Raw genomic sequence first — 19,261 nt, forward strand, 5'->3', positions numbered from 1 at the left:
TTTATTCTGTGTTGTAATTGAAATCAATATATTTGAAAATGTAGAAAAACATCCAAAATATTTAATAAATTTCAATTTGTATTCTATTGTTTAACAGTGCAATTAATCACAATTAATATTTTGAGTTAATCACGGGAGTTAACTGATCAATCAACAGCCCTAGTTTTTACCCAAATGTATATACCTACACCATCCTGTTTCTCATTTTGTCTCCTATCCCTTCTTCCAACCTCTTTCTTATGAGTGCTATTTGCAACATTCTGTGTATACAACTACCCGCTCTTTTAGATGCAAAGTAGACAAATAAATCTGTATTTACGATGGATTCCTGAGACACTCTACTGGACACCTCCCTCAAATGAGATATATTGCTGCTTTCCCATACCATTCGTATAATACAGTTCTTTGGGCTGCTTTCATGCCCTATGACAGTACTTTATCCAATCTAGTTAGAGATCAGCAAGACTTCTTCAGTCATCATGACCATCCCTGCCAATGCAGGGTTGATCCCCATAGTACATTTTTCTGGTGTTTTGTCTCCAAGTTGTGAAGTAAATCCCAACTTTCCTGAGCAGTCTGTTCCATAGTTTATATCTTTCACTGTCAGGAAGTTTTCTATACACAGACAAGACCACACCTCTGCCTGTGAAAGGCACTCTAGGAAGGTTATTTACACCTGGTTTGAGAGGCAGCCAAGTTGGAAGCCTGCAGGGCTTCTACAAGGAAACATGCCTGTGAGGCTAGGGTTAGAAAAGAAGTGGAGTACACTTTCAAGCATTGCCCACTTGAGATGCCACTCAAAGTAGATTGTGCAGTTGTTCAAAATGTGATCACATGTGCTCTGCTGAACTACACTCAGCTTGGCTTCACCACACTGGGCACTGCGGGATTGGCTCCTATTCAGTTAGGGCTCAGATGCCACCCAATCTATGCTCCTCTCTTCTGGCTCCTTAACTCCAATGGTCAAACTGGGGGGTGAAAATAGTAATACTACTTTCCACAATATGATCCTCCCTCTTTCCTTCTGAGAGTCAATAAACCATGCAAATTAACAATGCTGGCATTTAAATTAGCAGCCTTGGAAATCTGAGTCGTTTCAGTGTCCCTACAAACTCAGGCAAACATCTCTGCATCATCTACCTAAAGTTCACATTGTCAAGATCTTCTGTACCACTATAATATCTACAGTCTTTTTAACGTAAATGAAATCTGAGATTCTTGAAAACAAGAAGGGATCCTCAAAGAATGTACTGGCTTGCTAACCCACAGCAACCCAGCCAAATTTGAGCCATGTCCATTACACACTGCTAGGAGGACACTGACCAGGGGTGGGCAAACTTTTTGGCTCGAGGGCCATATCTGGCTATGGAAATTGTATGGTGGGTCATGAATGCTCATGGTTCCCGGCCAATGGGAGCTGCGGGGTGGTGCTTGGGGTGGGGCAGCATGCGGAGCCCCTGGCTGCCCCATGCATAGGAGCTGGAGGGGGAACATGCCGCTGTTTCCGCGAAGCCATGGCACATGTGGAGCAGGGCAAGCCCCAGACTCCGCTCCCTGTAGGAAGCTTGAGGGCACACAATCTCTAATATTCCCTTCTTCCTTTTCTTGCTGTCAAAAATCTTCCCCTCCCCCAAATTCCCTTTTCCTCCTCTTTGCTGCCAAAATCTTCAATCTTCATTTATCCACCTTTTTCTATTCCATTTCTGGTCTTGACAGTACCACCTTTGGTCATCTACATGATGTAGTTTCTATGGTTTGATTCAATAACTTCATCTGTTGTTTAAGTCCCTGCACTTTCTCCTCTAGAATATAATTCAACTTTGCCCTTTTTCACTATCACATAATCATATAGAACATACATTACAACAGAAAATTCCTACTGTGATTAACAGGTTATATGTCTAAATACTACAGTAGCCACAAGGGGGATAAGGAATCTGCCAGAGCAGGAGTCAGTGGCAAGATCTGGTTATTGGTAAGGATAAGCCAGAGAGGAAAAACACAGTTTGCTGCTCTTGCAGACTTTGGGGAAGTTAACTGGAATCCACAGACATATAGACTAGAAAATAAATGGGACAGAAAGTGTGACTACTATGTTAGCAACTGAGTCTATAATATTGCTGTCTACATTTGTGGGAGTAAATAACAATTTGACTGATAAAAGAGATTGAATACAATGGCTAACTACTAGTATAAAAATAGGCCTGCCAGATGTGAGCAAAGGATGCTGTCAGCAAAATGCATATTCATCCGATGAACAATAGAGCTATAATGCAGACAGCTACAATTGTACATTCAGAGGAGAATCTCTCTGAAACCTAGGGAAGATAGAGTTAACAATTTGATTATTTTATGTCCATAATAGGAAGGCACAACGCATGGAAAAAGTGTAGTAGCTTCCACAGTCAGACAAGCTTTGGAAATATATAACACAATCACATTTTCAGAAAATGTTTTGATCAAGAAATGACGTATTGATCAAACTTATACACAGAGAAAAAATGCCATATACTTTGTGAAAGCCACATTCACAACACAATTAATTTGAAAGCAAAACAAAACATTTTTCCGGTTTATTGTCGACAAAAAAACAGTCAAACAACAGAGAGTACAAAAGAAAAAAAAGTCACAGGCAATGCATGTAATAGTGCCTGGCAGGCTATTTTATTAATGTAAGCACCATAACACTGCAGCAGTAACCCAGCCCAAAATAGCAAAATTTTTCAGTTGAGAAAGAAAAATAATTAGTTATGCAATAAGTGACGCCTGGAAGCCAAGAGATGCTGTGATGATTGAGAAATGAATCTTTCATTTACTCAGCTGACTGACATCACAGATGGAAAAGATACATCCCAAGATCATCAAGGTGAATATAAATGGGAGGGCCACCTGATCTCTGATATATTAACTATGTCACAAGTGGTTTTAGGCATAATTGAATTTTGTTTCTCATTTTCTGGCTAATCAAGCTCCACTGCCATTCTATATATCTGTTTAATTAATACATGCAGTATTGAGAAATATAAGTATGAAGACTAAAAAACACTGCTGATCTGTGCTTGAATTTATTTAACATTCCTATGCTGCCCTTATTTTACTTCATTAACAATGAGTTAGCTCTGAAACAATAGTCATTGACTTTTATCATTGACACTTACTCAGGCCCTGTCTACATGGGCAAAAAAAGGGCAAAACTGTCTGCTTTCCACAGAAGAGTTTCACTTTTTGTCAAAAAAATTGAATACCTGAAAACCAAAAAGATGACCTCCTGAGGTCTCTTCCAACCCTAATATTCTATCATTCTGTGATTCTCAGTGAAATGTCAAAATTTTCCACAGAAAATTGACTAAAGCATTTTTTTTCGTTTTTTGTCAAAAATTTTCTCCTGAAACCCCCGCCACCCTCATTTTCTGACCCACTCTAGTTACTTGTGTAATCAATGCATACATGTATTATAAACTTCATTAAGATCAGCAGGTGCTGATGCTGAAGCAGAAAAGAACTCAGCTTGATTCCCAGACCTCCAGGTGAGCCTGCAAGGCTTCTGTTCAGAAATACTTTTTAATTCATAATTTGAGCAAATTCTACCTGGAATGACTGACACAAACACATGACCTCATTTTTACAGTGCCACTTTTCAAGTTAGAGCCATTATGTGGTTTCAAATTATTTGAGAGTGCAAATATTCTGTGTGCATATGTGACCGTAAAGAGGACATTTTTGTCATGTTTAGAATACATTGCTAAAAAGCAACTGATTGATTCTATTAGTTGAGTTTTTTGGTTTTGTGAGGTGGTGTATTTTTTTAAAATTTACAAGATGAATATCCCAGAATTCCATATAAGGAAGCCTTCTTGCAGCCTGTGATTTGAGCTAATCCTCCTCAATAGCATAATCTCCATTTGGCAACTCTATAATTACAGTATATTAATTTCTCCTTTCTGATCTACACAGCAACAGCACCATCTGGGTTGCACACCCAGGGCAACCTTTTTAATAGGAGTTATATGTCTAATTCTCCATGTACTGTGCTCTGAATTTATGCTCCCACATTATGTGATGTGAAAGAGAGGAGTGTAGAAATGCAAAAGCATCGTGATAGAACTGAAATATCTTTTAAACAATACCTTTTTCAAATAAAAATTGTTGCTTTTCTCTACAGTCATTATTTTTATATATTTATTTATATAAGAATTATTTTTAAAATATGTGAGTGAAGTAAAAGAAACGTGTGAACAAGACTCCCTCAAATTGTAATTATATAAATTTTAAGAATGTATATTTGTAGGCTAGATTAAAATAAAAAACAATAAAACTCCACTGTTCTTTATCATGTCAAGATTCTTGCTCATCTTAAGAAGGCCATAGGGAACCAGAGCAGGAATCAAAGAAAGGAGAGGCCAGGAAATAAAGAGCTAACTCAAGGAGGTCAGTTGAAGAGCTAGGGAGAATACAGAGTATTGTTCTGTGACTCCCAGCAACCCACAGAGCTTCCTGCAGAGAGAACTCTAATGCTTTTAACATATTCCTTGCCTCCTTCGGCTGCCAACGCATGTCAAACATTTCTAAACAAATATAAATCAAACGAATTTGCCATTTTCATTAAGCTGGAATTAAGATTTGGACTGCATGTCTATATACAACTATACATGTAACTGTATGTCTTTTTACAACTATACATATAAAATTATGGGGTCTAAATTAGCTGTTACCACTCAAGAAAGAGATTTTGGAGTCATTGTGGTTAGTTCTCTGAAAACATCCACTCAAAGTGCAGTGGCAGTCAAAGAAGTGAACAGAATGTTGGGAATCATTAAGAAAGGGATCGATAATATGAGAGAATAACATATTTCCTCTATATAAATCCATGGTAGGCCCACACCTTGAATACTGTGTGCAGATGTGTTCACCCCATCTCAGAAAAGATATATTGGAATTGGAAAAGGTTCAGAAAAGGGCAACAAAATTATTAGAGGTATGGAACAGCTTCCATATGAGGAAGTTAATAAGACTGGGACTTTTCAACTTGGAAATGAGATGACTAAGGGGGGAGATGATAGAAGTCTATAAAATCATGACTGGTATGGAGAAAGTAAATAAGGAAGGGTTATTTACTCCTTCTTATAACACAAGAACTAGGGGGTCACCAAATGAAATTAATAGGCAGCAGGTTTAAACCAAACAAAAGAAATTTTTTTTCCACACAACGCAGTCAACCTGTGGAACTCCTTGCCAGAGGATGTTGTGAAGGCCAAGACTATAACAGGGTTTGAAGAAGTAGATAAGTTCATGGAGGATAGGTCCATCAATGGCTATTAGCCAGGATGGGCAGGGATGATGTCCCTAGCCTCTGTTTCCCAGAAACTGGAAATGGGTGACAGGGGATGGATCACTTGATGATTACCTGTTCTGTTCATTCCCTCTGGGGTACCTGGCATTGTCCACTGTTGGAAGACAGAACCCTGGGCTAGATGGACCTTTGATCTGACCCAGTATGGCTGCTCTTATGTTCTTATGTCAGTATCTTAAGTTTGGGGGTTTTTTTTTAACCCTTACAAAGAGGTTAGTTATCAAATAGCCACCAAAAAAGGACCAAGAAATTCAGAATTAGAGTAACCTAAAAGAAACCCAAACATTTGAAAATATAGAAATGTACAGAATTAGAGCTGCCATAGCATCTCCCTGGGGAGGAAATAATCTGGATGAAATCCTAACTCCCATTCACTTAAATTGGGCCAGGATTTCACCCTTTGTGTCAGCTTCCTCCACCCATAGCAAACAAGTTCATCTCATTATTGGGCATGAAAAGCAGACTGCCTTAATCTTAATTGTACAGTGGCTGTATGACCTTTGGGCTTCTTTACAGGAAAAGACATACTTCACAAATTCCCGATTAGACAAGTAGTATACTGAAAGCAATCATTTCATGTGGCACACATAGTATTAAACTACAGGCTAGCATAATATTGAATCCTCCTAGGCACAGGTTATAAGATTATGGCATTTATTATTATGAAAGGAATAAAGGTTAATGTGTGGATGGAGCATAACTCTTTGTATTGAAGACATGTGTATATGAAAACTGTTATAAAATCAATGATCTGGGCTTCACATTTTTATATTTCATCCACAAGTTGTATTAGTACAGTATCTCCTGTACATTTAAGATGTCTGCAGCCATAGACTGAAGCCTTCTCAAAGATAAGATGATAAAAGCATGATCAAAGAACTTGATGGTGGTCTCAGTACAGTGATTTTTCCCAATTTATAATGTCCCCAGCCTTTGACTACAGACATCTTGAAAGGTCTCAACAAGTCTTGGTCCAAGTATTAATATCTCAGCCTGTAGTTATGAAAGGAACAAAGTCAAGAAGATGAAAGAGTGACATTAATATAGGGCGGGTTGCAGTTATTAGGATGGTCTTAACTGTGCTTTTCCACAATTTCAAATATGTGGATTTCTTTTCAAGTTAAGCTTAACTATGGATTGCCTGGGTTTCTAATAGTTGACTCTTGGTAACTATTATGCTCTTAGATGGTGCTTACCCTTTGTCACCACAATGTACTCTTAGCCTTTACTTCAGCTTATCAATATAAGTAATCTCATAATATAGTGTAGTGATTAGCCCTCCTTTGAATAACATTTTATGTTCATGCTATTTGCAATTACGTTTATTATCATCAAGTATAAAATGACCAACCTTAGAAATTCTACTGGCTTCCAGGAGAGTACATCATTACCTACTCCCACGCAAAACAGCAAAATATTTTTGATAAATGATGTGACAATACCTGAGCTTCTAAGAATGGAATAGCAAATAGGTCAAACACACAGGTAAAAGGAATGATGATTTGGGAAGCCAAGAAATGTCTTGCCCTGATCTGCCCATCTTTAATACTCTGAGATTTAAGGTAGCCTCTCCCTAACCTAGAGAGGTTCTGCTAATAAAGACTCTGTTGAATTTATTCAGCACAGTCTCCAAAGTATAATTATTTAGTTGTTTCATTAGTAAACAGAGACCAAGTGTGGCTGGGGCCAAGCAATCCTAAGACATAAAATGTGCATGTAGCTAATACAGGAGTCAATTTGTGGTTTAATTTTGAAGTGAAAATGACTTTTGAATAACTGTTCACCAACATGAGTAAAAGGTTCAAAATCCAGCTCCACGTTATTAAACAAGGAGGAACTGTTCAGGGCCTGATCTATTTATCAGCTCTCACTATAATTAAATATTACAACCTACACGTAGATATGTACAGTTCCTAAAGCCCCAATCAGGATCAGGGCTCCATTATGCTGGAAAATATAAAACCACATATGAAAACATGGTCCTGCGCCAAAGAGCATAATACTGAGCAATGAGTTTTCACATTTAGCTTGGGCAAAAAGCCTGTCCATTTAATTAGTGAAGTGATTATTTCTACAAACATGCGTATTATTAATTATTATTATGTAGCTTTTATATAGCACTTTTCATCAGTAGATATTGCTTAGCTAATATGGAGTCCATTCATATTATTTCATTCCTTTCTTGCTGCATTTTTTTACTAACATATCAGAATATATAAACCCCCTCCCCCAAGAGACATATTTCCTCTGTAAACATATCCTAACCTATTCCAAAGATGCTATTGAAATTAACATAAGTAATGAAGGTTGTCATATTAACATACCCAGGCACTGACACATCTGCCGCAGGTGGTGATTTTGAAATCTCCATAGAGATCCTTGATGGCACCAGTCGTAAAGAATCCCTCTACCATCAGCAAAATGCCGTAGACAAAGAATGCAGCTGCTATGCCATAGATCACATACTTGAAGATGTCAATCCTGTACAAGAAGTGTGAGAAAGTTAAATATCTCAACAACAGTTCAGTGATGACTCTGAAATGTCAGTGTTGTATAATAAGATCTCCTCTAGCATAAGCTTTTTTAGAGTGGAAACTCTTCAGTGCTGATGTTCTATAATAACTGCATTTAAAGACTTGTCTAAATGTTGCCTTATGTAGCATGTGGCTGATACATCTGAATAATGGTTACACAAAAAAATAAGGGCTCCCTTCACTTAACGGTATTCAAAAATTGTCCTGGATCAGTAAGAGAGCACTATTTAAGTTCCAAATAAATCCAAAGTCAATTCATCCTCATTTGATTTTATTACCTAAAGAGTGTAATAGGATTACAATAAATTTAATTAGCAAACATGAATAGAAAACATGATTCTGAAAAGATTCCCTTAAATATCATCCTGCTTCCTGGACAGTTACAGAAATTGAAATGTAATGTGTCATGAAAAAGAGGCTCAGTCACAATCTTCAATTAACTACTCATCACCGTACAATTAGTTATATTTAGTTCTCACGTGGCATTATTAATTTCTGCTAATAACTCTCTCCCCTCATTATTTTTTATCCATTATTCCCCAATGGACAAAGTGCATTTTTGGAGACAGCATTTAAAAAGGATTCCCTAGACACCATATTGAACCTGGTCCTTGTTACTGTTAGCCACACATGGCAGAAGGGTTACATATTCATGGAATGTCTTCCATGCCAAGGGATCTCAAAACATTTTATAAATTATTGGACGAGTCCTGCTCACCTACTCCCGGCAATATGAGCAGGATTATTATCTGTATTACGGTAGTGTCTACAGGCCCCTGCTGAGATCAAGGGGCCATTGTGTGGGCACTATAGACACCCATAATAAGACACAGTTCCTGTCCTGAAGAATTTACAGTCTAATTTACGGCAAGGCATAGTGAGTATTACAAGGGGACTACACACGAGTCAAGCAAGAATTGAGATCTAAATCTACTAATAAAATGTGAGATTCTCTGATATGCCTCTGAAAGGGGGCTTTAAGTCATGCTTTCACCTTTCTAATCCTGGGATATTGTAGTGACTGGAAAGGCTCTTGGCAGAAAATACACACTCCTGGAAGGTTTAAGTAATGATAGCTTCCCCAGGCTGTGCTATGGGCCCCAACATTGCCTGGAATTTGCACATGGCATGCTGTGACCCAGCCCACTATGTATCCCTCCTGCCCCCCGCTTTGACCCCAATACTGGGGCTTGTGAGGAGGCCCTCAGAAAGCAGCCTTGTGACTGTCTTCTGCAGGGCCTGAGTCAGGAGAATTCCCCCTCAGCAAGATCATGGGTTTTATAATCCATTTATGCTGCTCCAGCCCATTTACCTGCTATAAAGGGGTCAGAGTGGAGGGTTCGGGATCTCACAATTTGATTTAGATGAGAAATTTTCAACCTTTCTCCATACCAGGACCACTCTGCAACCAATCCCCAACCCCCTTACTTATCTATATCGAATCTTCCTCCAATTTAGCAATATTGCAGGGCCCAGAGTTTGTAACCCCTTGATATCTGTTTGCAGTTCTCCTGGGGGTCAAAACGCCCAGGTTGAGGACCCTTGATTTAGATTAATCCTTTCAATCACCACTGCATTCCAGCCATCTCTTGGGTGAAGTGAAGGACTACACAATATTTCAACTATTATAGTGTCTGTCATATTATGAAATGTCAGTAGTAATAACGTATAATGACCTGTCATGTCATTATGACATGACTTGGTATGTCATCTCATGCACTGGTATTACTGACACATAATAAAATAATGTAAAATACAATTATAACATTGAAATAAAATTCATTTCAAAATGGAACATAATATATTGGTTCCTTTTTTTCTGTGGGAAAATTTGTCAAAATTAAAAAACATCAGTTTCATTGAAATTGCATATTGCGCTGAAAAACAAAGTTTCCACAAAAATATTTTCAACCTTATCTATGAAATATAACTGTAAATGTAGGTTTTAAGACAACGAGTCTCAAAGCTCAAGTAACATATCTTTGAATTTAAAAAGCTTGTGAAATTGCAGGTCATCCAAACTGAGACATAAATGTGCACTTCGTATGTCAAATGTCTCAGCATAAGTGTCTCTTCAGGTGTCTTCAGTGTTTATGAGAACAGTTGAAACAAGCTTTATTAATTGCTAACCAATGATCTGGCACCCGGTTGAGGGCAAGATATGTATCATGATTAAACTGAGTCAGAAAATAGCTTGAGGAACATTTTTAATTGATGCTGAACTGAAAAGGGCTGGGAAAAAACATGCTAAGCTTTTACCTTTAACAAGGTGCCGTATCCTAATAAAGAATCTGCTCTCAAGATATTTTTCTGCTACGTTTCCTAGGCTCACAATCAGATGATTGTAAGGAGTCACATTTGATATCTGCATTTAGAAACCAGATATCTGAACTAAGGATGTAGATACTCCGATGGAAGAATACAGTCTGATTCATCTGCATCTCTAGAAACCTCATAATTGTACAGAGAGTTGCATAGTGTCTCATGTTTGTTCTTATGTTAAAATACTTGTCAAAAATCCCCTTTCAGTTGTTTTTATGGTAATTCAGCAAGTATAAAATTCATTTTCTACAAAGACCTTAAATGACTGATTTTGGAGCAAATCTTGCCATTATTTATAAAGATATACCCTGATAATAAAGGAAATGGACAAAAATAGTTAAAATATAACTTGATTATAGGTTCAATTCTACCTCTTACACTAGTCATATACTTCCATAATGGCACTGTTGGAACACCAGAGGGCTGATGTCAACAGATCCTCAAAGGCCAGAGTGTAGGAAACATATCTATATCGCTCAGTGCTATAGAAATAGAGAACTGTAGTGGAGCTGTAGGGATTGTGAGATGCAGTTCATGCCATTGGTAATATTTCAACCCTTGCAGCAGCCTAGAATCTGGGTGGGAAAAAGGTGGCTTTAAGTTATCTTTGCTATGCCTCCCCAGATACTCCATCTCCTGTGCTGCTCCTCAAAAAGGCACATCACAGAACCGAGCCCAAGCCCAAATGTCTAGACCACAATTAAATAGCTCCGTAGCCTGAACGCCGTGAGCCTGAGTCAGCTGACATGGGCCAGCCGTGGGTGTGTAATATCAGTGTAAACATACCCTAGAGCTCCCATTGTCATCAGTGGAAACGAGAATAGGCCCATAACTTCCATTAAAATCAATGGAAACAAGTCATACCCTACTGTCTTCTGTTGAAGCAGGGTCAGGCATTTTGGTCTTGTCTAAACTAGGATTTTTCAGACCCATAATTTCCAACAGGTGCAGTTTCACCAAGTGGAAGTGAATTAAGGCCATTTTGATTCTGAATGAGAGTGGCCACGTAGGGGTTTAATGCAGTTTAACCCATCCACTTTTAATTCACATTTTTAGTTAATTAGGATTAACTTTCCTGAGTGTCACCATGTAGACAAATCTTTATGTCCCTTTGAAAAAACACATCCCTTGTGTAGATGCAACCTCTGTGTTTATGTGTGCGCACACGTGGCTAAAAGTGAGAAAATATGTTGCTCTCTAATGGCTGGTGTCAATTTAGAAAGGACGTTTGGTATTGCACCAGCTGACATCTTTAGTTCAAGAGGTAGTTAGATGTCCATGTTCCTAGGGTCAAAAGGCCAGGATTCTGGTCTTGCTCTGCTTCATTATGGAGAGAACCAGCCTCTCCATAGTTAAGACTGGAACTACAGTCCAAACATAAGGCTGAATTTGATCCCTATGTACTTTAGCTCCAAAAGAAAGAAATATTTTCATGCTTACAAATGTTCAGAATAAATCTCACTAACAGCTAGAATGCTTTTGGAAAATGTTGATTGAGTACACATTGAGAAAAAAAATTAATTAAAACTTCATCTAAAACCTTTGCAATGTCTAAGGCTTGTCTGCCCAGGAAAATGGTCTTGGTCTGCCCAGGAAAATCATATTATATCACAAAAGTGAATCATAGGTAGAATTTTACATTGACTCATGCTGGAAGTTTTCAAGGGCAGGACTAGTGGAATATTCAGAAATTACCATTGTTTAAAAATTATAAATTAAATAATAAAAATTATTCTTTTGAATGAAGCTGATGGGGGTAAAATGGCTTAGAATATTTATTATTAATGGTATTATTGTTTATGCTGCAGTAAGACCCCAAAAAAACCCATTTAGGATTGGGATGCCAGGAGCCAAGAAGGTCCAGGGAAAGAGCAAAGGGGGAGACAGAAGCCAGTGGGTGGGATGTGGTGAACAGACGCAGGGGAGAGAAAGAGGGGGCTGAGTGGTGTATAGCAATAGAGGAGGACTGGAGGCTGGAGAGGTTAATAGGAGCAGAGGGGAGAAGATGATTGGAGCCAAAATTACAAACCTTGCATTCAGTGCAGTATTTGAATGCTGTGCATAAATCGCATGAGGCCATACACTGAATGAGGAGGAATAAAAGAAATACTGAATAACTACTGTGATGAAGTTCCTCCTCTGCCTTGGTGGGTCCTGCGCTTATTGGTGGATTTGCTCGCCTCAGAGATTCATGGGCAGCCCTCAGTTTGGCCATTTTTGCTAGTGGCTCAAACCTGCCGTTCACTCAGCTAACCTCATCACTGGCCAGCATGGGGAAAAGGAAGGAGAACAATCCCTGCAGTCTCTGCTGATCCACCTAGTGGGTCAGGGACCTTCCCCTCTGGTGGGACCCACAGTCCAGGTCAACTCCTCTTGTATTCAGTAGGGAGTTGGGGGAATGGGGGGAACCCGGGCCTGCCCTCTACTCTGGGTTCCAGCCCAGGGCCCTGTTGATTACAGCTGTCTACAGTGTTTCATGTAACACCTGTGTGACAGCTACAACTCCCTGGGCTACTTCCCCACGGCCTCCTCCCAACACCTTCTGTATCCTCACCACAGGACCTTCCTCCTGATGCCACATAGCGGTTTGTACTCCTCAGTCCTCCAGCAGCACGCCCTCTCACTCTCAGCTCCTTGCGCACCCCGCACTGACTGAAGTGAGGTCCTTTTTAAACTGGGTGCCCTGATTAGCCTGCTTGTCTTAATTGATTCTAGCAGCTTCTTAATTGGCTCCAGGTGGCCTAATTAGCCTGTCTGCCTTAATTGGTTCCAGCAAGTGCCTGATTGTTGTGGAACTGCCCATTACCTTACCCAGGGAAAAGGGACCTGCTTAACCTGGGGCTAATATATCTGTCTTCTATCACTCTCCTGTAGCCATCTGGCCTGACCCTGTCACACTACCCATTCAGGAACCCTGTGGGAAAAATCATGTGTGATCATATAATTAATGTAATCATTCTGCAGACACACAAAGGGTCTGAGTTAAGGTTACAAAGGCAACCTTAATTATAACAGTTTCTACCTTCAGAGTGCTTGACTTTAAGAAAGACTATTTGGAATGAAGTTATTGTGAAACAATTGTGTTGATTGAAGTGAAATCAATTTTTAGAGCGTAAAGAAAGAATTATTTTGTATGCCGTCAAAGTCTGGTAGAGAATATTTGTGTTATGGACTTATTCAGGTAGAGATCAGCATGTTCATAAGATTTTTCCAACCTATAGTTCAAGCTGTGCTTGCACTGAGCTAAATTAAATCAGTTTGACTGTACAACTTTTCCTCTGTCAATTTTTTTCTACTGCTGGTTATTAACTATTCCACATTAAGCAGACTTTATAAATAATTAATCTGAGTTTGGATTCAGTCCAACCTGAGGGACATGAGAATAGCATTAGAGAAAATAGTCATTTTTTTCCTAACAGAAGCAGCCACTGTGCTTTGCCACCCAAGTGTGCTGTCATCTTGGAAGAACAAACGGTGCAATTAAGTGCAGAGTGGCCTGTCCCAGCAGAATCAAGTTACAGATATAAAAAATATAGGTCATCTCATTCTTTCCCACATCAGTTCTCTTCAGTATTTTTCCTTGTACTTTAGCAAATCTAGTTTCAATAATAAAACAACAATAGTTAATAAGATAAACCCCAAGCACTTTATGAACATTCAAAAGCAGTGAACTTTGAAGAAGAGATTGTTGTAACAAACAATAGATACTCTGATGTGGGTTTAGCTCTTTGAATGAAGAAAATGTGGATTCACAAATGTGATAAAATTTGCAATGCCTATTATTTGCAAAATATTATTCAACCACTCACTTTCAAAAAATGTTCAAAAAATGAAAAAAATATTTCCAGATAATTATTTAGTGAAATAATGTCAAAAGTTGTAATGGATATTATTTGCAAAAATGAGAGGGGCACTTTCTCCTAGACATTGGGGAAAGGTGGCTCCCAGGAGAAAGAAGGAGGTGTAATCAAAGCCCTCCTTCATATTGGGTTGATCACCAAGTGATACAGCAGCAAGAAAGCAGTTTGGTGCTACTTACATGACATAGGTAAGCACATGCTCATAGGACTGAACATGTTCTTAGATTTTAAGGCCAGAAGGATCCATTATGTTCATCTAGTCTGACTAGGCCATAAACCAGTGGTGGGCAACCTAGAGCCCATCTGAGTAATCCACTGGCTGGCTGCAAGACAGTTTGTTTACATTGACCATCCGCAGGCACAGCTGCCCACAGTCCCAGTGGCTGCAGTTCACTGTTCCCGGCCAATGGGAGCTGCGGGAAGCAGCAGCCAAAGCATCCCTGTGGCCTGTGACACTGCCCGCAGCTCCCATTGGCTGGGAACGATGAACTGCAGCCATTGGGAGCCATGGACAGTCAATGTAAACAAACTGTCTCACTGCCTGCCAGCAGATTACCCTGACGGGCCACAGGTTATCCATCACTGCCATAAACCGTGACAGTAATTTCTACATCAAAATGCATGTTGTATGGACCCAAGACCAGCTGTGCCTGTTACATACCTGCTAAAGAAACTCCTTGGTTACCCAAAAAAAAAAAAAATGAACATCACCCTCAAAGATTGACAGAAGCTCAGGCCATGTGTAGTTTACGTGTTCCAAGAGGCTGGAACTCTTTCACATCTGAGACCTGTGAATTTCTAAATTCTGCAGGAATGATGCTCTGGGCTTGTCTATCTCTGGGGAAAAAAGTCAGTATCTCTACAATTGGGCTACTCTTTGAGAACAGATTGAAAACGTGCTGGGCTGGCTTGCTGAAATCTGAAGGTTTCCCTTGAGGCATTCACATAATAGGGATTATCCTGTTTTTGAAGGAAAAGACCAGCACACTCTGTCATCAATCTCTGCACAGAACTCCTCTATGAACTAAGTGACGGGATATGGCCATTTTTTATTTGTTTTGTTTTGCTGAATAAGGAGAGTGTGTGGAACAGACAGTGTAAAGAGCTGCAATTAAGAGGCTTTTTTCATTGGTATATGTATATCCAAAGTTTCCCAGTATTGCCTCTCCCAAGATTATACATTGGCTCCTATTGAGAGCACTTGGAGGCAATATATTTTCAGGCATTGGGATCCAAATAAATGGACCTACACTGATTTACACCAACTGAGGATCTGGTCCCCAAAAAAAAAACTGTCAGCTATGAGCCTTTCCTGTTTTTACTGCGTCCCAAAATGGATTAATACTGTAGGAATTCTGAAGCAATTACATGGTGCAGCCTAAGGATTGTGCACGCTCCAGCCTGAATGCTGAAATATTAGTAATCAGTCAGCAGAAAATGAGATTTTTTCTATCCAAGCTGCTTTATACTGCTTTGGAATGCTCAAAATTGAACCCAAGGCAGGGGATTTTTATTCAATTAAAATACCTCTGTATTGCAAGCACTTAATGATGATTAACAGGAGCAATGCTCTCCTTAGATTTGCCTTGTGCCACTTGACTCTCTCACTGTGCAGAAAGCACTGTTAATAACATATTTCTCTCTCTCTCTCTCTCTGTGTATACATACTTCTATTTGAATAAGGGATAAAGTCCTACTATTACTGCAGTTTAGTTGTCCATCTAGCTACCACATTTAGTATTACTGTGAAATTACTTTCCCAGCATTTGGCAGCATTGTATAATTCTCCTTTGCATATCAGTCTGAATGTATAATAAGACAAGGTAGGTGAGGTAATCTCTTTTATTGGACCAATTTCCCTTGGTGAGAGAAACAAGCTTTCGAGCTTACACAGAGCTCTTCCACAGAGCTCTTCTCCAGACCTGAAGAAGCTCAAAAGCTTGTCTCTCTCACCAGCAGAAGTTTGTTCAACAACAGATATTACCTCACCCACTTTGCCTCTCTAATATCCTGGCTACCACAACACTGAATATATAATGTAACTTCCCCACATAGAGATAATGGAATCAAGAAGAATACAGGCATTGAAAATATTGTAATTACAAATAAACTCAAAGGTGATAAATTGAACTCAACATTAAATTCTTTCCAGATACTTAGTGGTTTAAAATATTTCTATTTCCAAGTTAACAAAAATAAATGCAATTCTCACAGATAAATTCAATGGGTATAGCAGGCACTCAATTTGATTAGCACAGCTCAATTCATTTTTTAAATTTATTTTTTCAAGGTTGACAGATACACTTCACAGAAATAAACACAGAGCATGATCAATAAGATTGCCGGGGAGGGTGGGGGGAGGGAGGTGTTCAGGCCTTGTAAAATTTGAGTAAATGTTTTGTTCCAGGGATGTTAATGCCCACTAATCAATAGACAACAGAATACAAAAGTAGCACATGGGTTATGAAACTAGGCACATTTCTTTTAATATTATATGCCACAATGAAAGACTGGTTAATATTCAGAGGCCAGGAATCAAATTCACTCATGCTGGCAGAGAGAGGTGTAATTTATTTCTCCCTGTACCAGCTGATCCCCCTGTACCCTTGGGGGAGTCATCCTGAGGGAAGGCAAGGAATGACATTACCACCTGCCCTGCCTCAGAGCTTCCAGTTTGCAGGGGCAGCTTTCAGTTTTTGTGGGGGGAATCCACAGAAGCCCTAGCCATGGAGAATGCTGAGGAAATGCACTGATCCTTTGCATTTAGCAGTTTCCCTACCTAAGTCCCATTTTTTGCCCTGTCAGCCACTCACTGGAAGGCACTTTGCAAACATTTTCTGCCCATGCACCATCCCTCATTAGGCTTCTGAGGTTCTGTGACTAGGTGTCCACCAAACAAATGCAGGTTAAATCTAGTCCCTAGGCTACTGAATTTATCAAACTCAATGCCACTTCATTATGCAGAATGTCATAAAGGAGTATTTGGTAATAGCTGTTTCTGTGTATGAAGTCAAATTCTGGAGAATTAAGAAAAAGCATAAGCAAGCAGAAAGAGGGAATTATTAATATTCATACATTGTATATAGAGTAAGGCTGGAGCAACCCAAGTAACACCACAATTAAGGCAAAAGAGTATACAATGCCTCAGGAAAAAAAAGAAAAATATAAGTAATAGGCAAACATTAACGTGGCTCCATGAGGGACTTTTCAGAAATATCAGGTTAACATAGAGCCTGTACTATGAGTGGGGAATTGGGAAAAGGACAAAATGGAACTATATGGTGGTCAATTAAAGATTGCAGTGAAATGACAAAACAGAAAGTGTTAATGCTAGCCAAAGGGGCAAAAGTGTGTCAATCCAACCTGAAGTACACCCCAGCAGCAGAACAAGTGCACTTACCTCAATTTCCCTTCTACAGAGTCCTCAAAACAAGCTTTCTTGCCTCAAAAATACCCCTTCATTGCACAGGTATATTACAAAAACATAATGCAAAACAGTCCAAACATAGTCCATTTCTCCCACCCACTGTATATAGGCCTTAACATCCCACATCCTCTAGTCCATCATTTTAGCACATCCTGTGTTCCCACCATACCTGGGCTCTTCTTCTGTCCTCTCCTGTTCTTTTACCAGGACTGCCTCCACAGCCCTTTCGGCTGGAATGGAACCCTGCTCTTCCCAGCAGAAATCCCCACTGCCTCTGCTGGGGTTCATCCCCACCAGAAGAGACTCATCACTCCCGATATTCTGTTGACCTCTTCCAGCTCTGCAGCACAAAATCACTGGTGGGTAAACCCGTCCACCATTCCCCTGACTTCAGCCTTCTGCTCTGGCTTGGAAGTCAGCAGGGAATTCCCTCTGCAGCTTTCTAACTTCAGCTCTCTCCAGCCCTGGATCTCTGACTTGGAGAGGTTAGAAAGCAAATCCCACTTGCTGCTCTCCTGCCCTCAACCTTTCCTAGCTACAGCTTCCTGGTCTCCAGCAGCTCTCACCTGCCAATGTCTCTGAGTCTTTCAGGCAGCTCTCACCTGCCCCTGTCCCCTAGGGCTCAGGTGTCCTTTTTTAAGCTCAGCTGGGGGTCAGATGCCCAATCACAGTGCACTGGCCTGTTCCCTCTAAAAGGGCCAGTGACACCCTTTGACAAAGGGCCTTTACAAATCTCGTTTATTGGTGAAAGGGAAAAACATACTCTAAAGGAACTATGACAAGTAGTAACTGAGATTCCTTTCAAGGCTGTGGCGCTGTACATTTCAAGAAACATTTCATGTAGAACCAAATTAAAGCATTTGCTAAACTCTTAATAAATTATGTTTGCAATATTATCTCCATCCAACTTGTTGGGGACTGCATAAAGGAAAGTTCATAGGTTTGTTGCATATGATATATAGCATGTGAATTCACACTGCTTCTTGTTCTTTAAGGGGCAGATTCTAATAGCTTACTCTCATTGGGTAACACATGATCCTAATGATGTCAACAGAACCATTTGTAGAGCAAGGTGCTACTCAGTAAGAGTAAAGGTGTCAGAAGCTGTCCCTAATTCATTGGTTTCAGAGTAACAGCCGTGTTAGTCTGTATTTGCAAAAAGAAAAGGAGTACTTGTGGCACCTTAGAGATTAACCAATTTATTTGAGCATAAAAGCTTTCGTGAACTACAGCTCACTTCATCGGATGCATACTGTGGAAAGTGTAGAAGATCTTTTTATAGAAATGAAGCATGAAAAAATACCTCCCCCCACCCCACTCTCCTGCTGGTAATAGCTTATCTAAAGTGATCACTCTCCTTACAATGTGTATGATAATCAAGTTGAGCCATTTCCAGCACAAATCCAGGTTTTCTCGCCCCCTCCCCCCACACACAAACAGGAGAGGAGGTAACCTCGCTGGCACCTGACCAAAATGACCAATGAGGAAACAAGATACTTTCAAAAGCTGGGAGGTAGAGTTTGTTGGATGCAGGGACTTAAGTAGAGTACCTACTTAAGAGCAGGGCTGGGGAAGGGCTTGAGGAGCTGGGAGAGCTCCAGCCAGGAATCCCCAGGCTGCGGCCTAGTATTAGGCCCAGCAGGTACTGGGGTTGCAGGGGACAGCCCAAGGTTAGCCAGAGGCAGCAGGTACAAACCCTACCTCGCAGCTTTTGAAAGTATCTTGTCTCCTCATTGGTCATTTTGGTCAGGTGCCAGTGAGGTTACCT

At 39.9% G+C, this 19,261-nt stretch overlaps 1 protein-coding gene across 3 annotated transcripts in view; it reads right to left on the minus strand.

Moving 5' to 3' along the window:
• Positions 1–19,261, minus strand: part of GPM6A (glycoprotein M6A) — a 332,111-nt gene that overhangs the window by 32,032 nt on the left and 280,818 nt on the right. For all 3 annotated transcript variants that reach the window (XM_048847780.2, XM_048847779.2, XM_075127810.1), the window contains one exon: positions 7,675–7,831. In XM_048847780.2, coding sequence (XP_048703737.1) covers positions 7,675–7,831 — 157 coding nt within the window. The remainder of the gene's footprint in view (positions 1–7,674; positions 7,832–19,261) is intronic.

Source organism: Caretta caretta, chromosome 4 (genome assembly GCF_965140235.1).
Source record: "Caretta caretta isolate rCarCar2 chromosome 4, rCarCar1.hap1, whole genome shotgun sequence".
Lineage (NCBI taxonomy): Eukaryota > Metazoa > Chordata > Testudines > Cheloniidae > Caretta > Caretta caretta.